Source organism: Colias philodice, chromosome 10 (assembly GCF_061535455.1).
Source record: "Colias philodice isolate Cphi_HAF_F1 chromosome 10, ilColPhil1 Martin Lab GWU primary, whole genome shotgun sequence".
NCBI classification, from domain to species: Eukaryota; Metazoa; Arthropoda; class Insecta; order Lepidoptera; family Pieridae; genus Colias; species Colias philodice.
The window spans coordinates 7192906-7200252 of record NC_143095.1 but is presented as its reverse complement, the minus strand read 5'-3'; the positions used below and the strand labels follow the sequence as shown (position 1 = coordinate 7200252).

General features: G+C 33.1%; 1 protein-coding gene across 1 annotated transcript; it reads right to left on the bottom strand.

The window, feature by feature from the left end:
- Positions 1-476: 476 nt before the first annotated feature.
- On the bottom strand, positions 477-3518 carry LOC149485271 (whey acidic protein-like). The gene is made up of 3 exons (XM_089699997.1): positions 3424-3518; positions 1388-1570; positions 477-678 (listed from the first exon to the last, which is right to left on the bottom strand). Exons 1-3 carry the CDS (start codon positions 3449-3451, stop codon positions 512-514), a joined length of 378 nt encoding a protein of 125 aa, XP_089556123.1. The 5' UTR covers positions 3452-3518; the 3' UTR covers positions 477-511.
- Positions 3519-7347: the final 3829 nt, after the last annotated feature.

Genomic DNA, 7347 nt, shown 5'->3' with positions numbered 1-7347 from the left:
TTATATCATCAATATATACCAAATCGATGGTAATTGGAAACTATAATTATTAACGTTTTTATTATATCTAATCATCTCATCTGCCCATATTTGTTCCCACCGCTGGGACACAGGCTTCCCATTAGGTTTCGACACATAATAATTGATAATCCACCTCGATGGCAGTACAAACTCTTGAGACTTTACAGTAGAAACAGTATTGTACAATAATTTGAGGCTCTGAATGAAAATTCAATTAGATCGATAATTCCATTAATCTCTAACTAAACTGTCTATTGTAGTGAGTCAATAGTTAATACCCTTTCAAAGCGACTGAAGCTGGGTGAATGAGTTCGTCTATTATAGAAATTACAGTCGTATTCGGTATTCATTTATGCAGAAAACAATTTTTTGTATATATAGCTTATAGCCTAGATATATATTTCTATATTGAAAATATGGAAAAGTCTACTTAAATTTTAGGAAGGCAACATATTGAAACTACTGAATATTTCACTAATTTATTAACAACTTATATCATAGTAGGTACTATTTCATCGTGTTCCGGTTTCTGGCAAATAAGTGCCCCGCATCTATTGGGGCAACATTTAAGGGTCCTGGGGCAGTCGGAGTCGCCGGTGCACGTGTGACTGCACACCCAGGGTCCACGGGGATACTCGGGGCAACGGCCTTTCTTCACTGAAAATTAAAAAGGTTAGTTAGTAAAAGTTAGTGGTTAGTTTTTCATGTGGATGAAATAAATTTGGTAAACCACACAATTATTTATTGGCAATTCGTTATTATCTAATGAAATGGTATAAAAATTGAAAAAAATAAAGGACTCTTCTAACAACAACGGAAAGTAGGTAATTTTCCAAAATATTATCATATTTAAATTTCATGCGAAAAAGTACAGAACATTGAGATAAAATGTTACAAAATACATGGACAAAAGAAAGTGCTCCTTTTAGTTCTTTAAAACTTCGATTTACGTAACCAAGTATACAATAATTATAATAGCAAAGATATGATAAAACTTTGGTATTATATTACAAAGGTCAGGAAGTGCAGCATTTATGAATACAAACTTCTTTTGCCGTTTGGTTCAACAATTATTTTCCACTAGACTGTTCTGGTGCACTTTGTGAAAAAGTTGCCTTAATGTAGGTATACGAATTACGAAATGATGATTCGCGTCAAGGAGTTTCGTGGTTCGTATTCTGTGCATTTTCGTCCGTATTTTTACATAGCATTGTGTAATGGATCACTTTAGATATTTTGTAAACGCATTTTTAGTTCTACTTTCATCTCTTTGCATTATATCTAAACAGTGATTTAATGTGTATATTGTTTTCAGCAATAGTGGATAAATCAGGACCATGCTTTTATTTCTGTACTCCAGCCTTACCTAAATTAACAAAATGCCTCTGCGTCATAGCGTCAACACACATGGCACCTCCACATGCTGTAGGGCAGCATAGCTGAGTGCTGTTACAAGCCACAGAGGGCCCGCACAGCGCCTCACAAATATCCACTGAAAGGGTCGGTGGACAGGACCCCGTTTGACATGATGATAGTGTTATAGATGACGCTATTCAGAAAAAAGGTATTATTACTGGGAGTTTTAAATGGCACTTAGCATAGCGTTACAACACTTAGCACTGAATGAAAACCATGCAAAGAAAATAACAATTTAGAAAGGTAGGCTTCATGGTTTAAATACCTACTGATCCATTGAAATGTTACATTTTTTAGGCCTGACCTTGAGTTTTTTAGAGGACGCAATTTTATTTTTTTGATGTGTAGGGGGGGTCAGTGTGAAGCTAAAACCAAGTTTGTGGGGTCGCCACCCTTGTCCCATGGCCGCCATCTTGAAAATAGCGGTTGAAATGGTTTTAACGATATATCTCTTAAACTATTTATCTGATAATAAAACAATTTTAACATTATTTGTTGCAAATTAAATTCTCTACAACTTTGATTCAGTAACTTTTTGTCGTAGAACTATAAATAAAAAAGTTATAAGCGAAAATGTTCAGAAATTAGAGCTATTTATATTTTTCAATAAAACTTTTTTTTATCATTTTACGAAGAAATGATATAAGACTATTTTTGTAGATTGTTTTTCGAGGAACAACTTTTATATACAACATTTTTTCATTACGTCAATAGCTAAGGTTTTACAGCGCTCAGAAGTGAGTACTATTTTTCAGTAGTAACTATACATAATAAATTGGCTATTGGCTCTTTTCCCAGACTCCACAACAATGGAAGCACACTGCAGAACATTTCAGCCCTGCTTTTCGACGTAAAAAAAACGCACTTCCAGACTCTACCTCCTGGGTTGTGGGGAAAAGATTCAATAATTAATTATTAATAATATTGTAAAATTAATTATTAAAAATATTATTATAACAAAAGTAAAATAATTACTGGTGACAAATTATTATTAGTACACACATAATATATCGTATTCTGTATAGTAAAGAGTACTTAAAATAGTACTCACTTCGGATGGCTGTAAAACCTTAGCTATTTACTTAATGAAAAAATGTTGTAAATAAAAGTTGTTCTACGAAAAACAATCTACAAAAATGGTCTGATATAATTTCTTCGTAAACTTATAAAAAAAAGTTTTATTGAAAAATATAAACATCTCTAATTTCTGAACATTTTCGCTTATAACTTTTTTGTTTATAGTTCTACGACAAAAAGTTACTGAACCTAAGTTGTAGAGAATTTAATTTGCAACGAATAATGTTAACATTGTTTTATTATCAGATAAATAGTTTAAGAGATATATCGTAAAAACCATTTCAACCGCTATTTTCAAGATGGCGGCCGTGGGACAAGGGTGGCGACCCCACAAACTTGGTGATTGCTTCACACTGACCCCCCCTACACATCAAAAAAATAAAATTGCGTCCTCTAAAAAATGCGACCCCAAATGTAACTTTTCAATGGACCATACATAATTTATCAAAAATTTATTTACAAGTCAATTCAATCAATGTACCTCACCTAAAATCTTGGATCATTACATATTTCACATATCACTATAAAAATTCAACAAAATATTCACTATATTTGTATGAATAGATATAATACACAAACAATTCCATCCATAATAGATATAAGAATTATGGAATAACCGATCACTGAAATAAAACATTTTCTTTATCAGGACCTTTAAGAACATCAAATAAAATAGTATGTGGTTCACTCAGGCATATAGAAATTCTATCCTTTGCATGGTTGGCAGATTGTTATATACCTACAGCTACACTTTATATTGTTACTGGTTTTCCCTGAACACAAAAAGCGCTAACAAATAATGACCAATTAAAAAATAACAACAAGACAAAAAAATGAATTTAATTTATAAGATTTATAAACACTCGACAACCTTTCACTAAATTAAACTATATCACAGCACTAACTCACCAAAAATGATGAAAAATATAAATAACATTGTATCTCCGTATAAACACACGACTATAATAATATTATTCCTATGTTTTGAAATTATGATGATATAAATCGCGCTACTCACGAGCAAAAAGATTAACTAACAATATTACAAATTATTCGCAAACTACTCGGTCGTGTTTAAGGTCTGAATACACCTGGTTTCTATTAATTAATTAAATACTACTTCAAAAACTGCCTCATAAACTCTTCAATTCAATATACCTTAACAACAAGCAACAATCCTTCAAGCAACAATTTTCTGTAACCTATGTTTTACATTTAAAATCTTCTTACATATAAAAATGAATCGCAAAATGTGTTGGTAAGCGCATAACTCGAGAACGGCTGAACCGATTTCGATAATTCTTTTTTTATTATATTTCTTGAAGTACGAGGATGGTTCTTATGTAGAGAAAACGTAAACATGTACCACGGGCGAAGCCGGGGCGGACCGCTAGTATTCTATAAAACTTCTGAATAAGTGGTTGTGTTTCATATCATCTAATAAAGCTGAATTTATGCGGAAATGAAATGAAATGAAATGAAATGAAATGAAATGAAATGAAATGAAATGAAATATTTATTTGGACCCACATTATAAAAAGTTTACATACATGAGACACGACGATCGCCTAAACTAGGTACTAGACCTGTGCTATAGGCGATCGACGCTTTCCACTCCTATGACACAGTGCCATTATAACGTGAGTAAAAACGTAGGTAAAGATAGTAACGTGAGTATGTGTGTGTGTGTGTGTGTGTGTGTGTGTGTGTGTGTGTGTAGGTGTGAGTGTGTACGAGGATGCGTGCATAATATAGTAATAGATAAGGTTTACATACCTAATACATTTGATTTAAAAAAAGAAAGTTAGATTTATACAAATTACATTTTTACACATTAAATTATTACACATTACATTACAATAATATATTATTACACAATTAACATTATTACACATTATTAGTTCATAATTTTAGCAATTCTTCGGTTTCTACGTATGATAGGGTAAGTAACATGCTTGTGGTTTTATTTTTTAGGTTAAAATATGTCATGTTGCGGATATTTAATATTTTATTTACTTTATTATAGAGCAAAGGACCCATATAGGCGGGACAACGCTTAGCTGACACAGTATGAACTAGAGGTAAGTTAAAGATTCTATCATTACGTCTTTTTTCAGTATGATTTGTATGTCGAGCTGCCAAGTTATGAGTGCCTAGAACACAGTCCAATATATAAAGTTTCCTGACAGAGAGGAGGTTACAATCATTGTAAAGTGTTAAGGTAGGGTAGAGCATTGGCTTAGCCATCATTACTTTGAGAACTGCTCGTTGCGCTCTTTCAATCTTGAGCATGTGAGTTTTTGCTGCTCCGCCCCATACTTGAATACAATAACTTAGAATCGATAGACCAATGGCAAAATATACTTTTTTTAAGATATCTATGTCAGCGATGTCGCGAAGCTTCCTGAATATGACCATTAGTTTGCGAGTGCGTGATGCCAGAGTTTGAATGTGATACTTCCAGGTTAGTTGGTTATCTAAGTGAACACCTAAGTATTTGATGGTAAGAGCACTTTCTAATATCTTACACTCGCACGATTTATTTTCTTGTGGATAGTTGAATGTCTTACAAGTATGTGATGTTATAGTGAGTTCTTTCGGCTGTGAACACTTGTACAAAGAGAAGGTTAAGTATTTTGTTTTATTTAGATTGATGGTTAAAATGTTTTGACTTAACCAAGACATAACTATTGCCAGTCCATCCTCTGCAGATTTTTTTGTGCTGTTCCAGTCATTACCACTAAATACGATGGCAGTATCATCAGCAAATGAAACAACATGGCCGTTAGATAGGGTCAGATTGGAAAGTTCGTTTATGTATACGAGGAACAACGTCGGACCGAGCACACTACCCTGTGGTACACCATAAGATACGGTATGCATTGAACTTACTTCACTTCCAATCTTTACCATCTGTTTACGGTCTGTTAGGTAACTTGCGAGTAGTTGCAATGGTAATCCTCGAACACCAGCTCGTTCAAGTTTCATTAAAAGGATAGGTATTGAAACCGTATCAAAGGCTTTAGCCAGGTCCAGGAATACACCAATGCATTTTTTTTTGCTGTCGAGATTACTAATAATGTGATTCGTCAAATCAGCTATAGCGTCTTTGGTGGATTTGCCTCTCAGGAAACCATATTGATGCATCGAGAAGAAATTAGTCTTATGTAAAAACTCGTAGAGCCTTGAGTTAATAATTTTTTCTAGGATTTTCGACATTATAGGCAGCATAGCTATTGGACGAAAATTATCAACTCGATCTTGGTCTCCTGATTTATGAATAGGACGAATCAAAGCAATTTTGAAAGCGTCTGGAAATACTCCGCATCTTAATGACAGATTACATATATGGACCATGACAGCGGCGGAATGTGCAAAGATTTTGTTTGAAGTGTATGTTATGCAAGTCCAATTAAATAGATTGATGTTTTATTATTCTTAATTTACAATGTTTCGCTGGCTGAACATTTTATCAGTGTGTCCATAAGTCGACCGAGATAACTTTAACATGGCCGACTATTATAAATGCATAAAAAATTAACAATTGCTCAGAATTTCCGTTTGGAAAACCCACCTAATTATTACCACATAATTATTATATACTTCATTTATGTGTGGTGTGGTGAAGTGTTTATTAATTACTAATGATTTTAAAATATCAAGTTATGTAACTAGGTATAATATGATAAAAAGAATGCGCTGTAAAAATAAGTTGAAGAAAAGTTCGCAGTTCCCATCTAAACGTTTGCAATGAAATATCGATGTCAATTAGTAGCATTTTGTAGTTAAGTGTTCTAACTGTAGAATAGTTAACTATAAATTTTTTTCTAAATTACTACCACCAGTATATATATATTTATTATTATATATAATTATTTTTTGTGAAAAATTTGGCTTATAATAATCGTTTCTTATGAATTTTAAATAACTGATAAGTGATATTAGATTATCATGCTAGACTTATATAAATATTGCATGACCATTAGAATTTGAAAACATTTATCCTCATATTGAATTCTCGACAATTCATGTCGATAGTAGAAACAAAAAATGTTGTGTTGTTTTATGAAACCACGGTAAAAGTGAAATTTTCTGAACACTGCTTTATACCTACTCGGCAGCCGACCGTCACGCGACATGCGCTACAGTCTACACAGACCAAAAAGTTGGAGACGATGTAATAAAAGATTCACTTTAAAAAGCAAAGCGGTAACAAAAACAATTTTGGTACTTACCTTATAAATCGACATGAAAACTCCTTTGAATACAAACTTGTTTTCTTTCAAACGCTGATTTTAAAGAGTGTTTATTCATCGTTAACGTAACCGAATCAATCGAAGGTCGAGAGTCGAGAGTCGCTTCGGGACGCCACTAAACAAAATTATCTGCCTTCGGCATGAAGACCTCCAGCGATGAGCTTCCGCAATTGCAGTATTGGAAAAATGTTTACCGGAGTTTTATCGTGTTACTTCGTTTATCTGCTGCCATTTGTTACAAAATGGGCACGTTCAAAATATTGAAAGGTGCCGTTCTGAATGGAAATGAGGCGGATAACGTATAAGGTGAGAATGTGGCTTTTTTGAAGCCTAGATTGAAGAGGTTATCAATATCGAGTGTTATAAATGACCTGCTTTTTTAACAAAGGTTTGCTAAAAAAAGCAGGTTTTTCTAGTTGAAGCCAGTCTTTTATTCTAGCAGTACTTACTTTGTTTTTATTAAATTGTGTTTAGTTATTTATCGAATAATTATATTAATTTAACAATTTTAATGCTACTATAGACCTACGTCAAAGGGTTATCATTTAGCATTGATGATATCGTATCGGACGAAGTA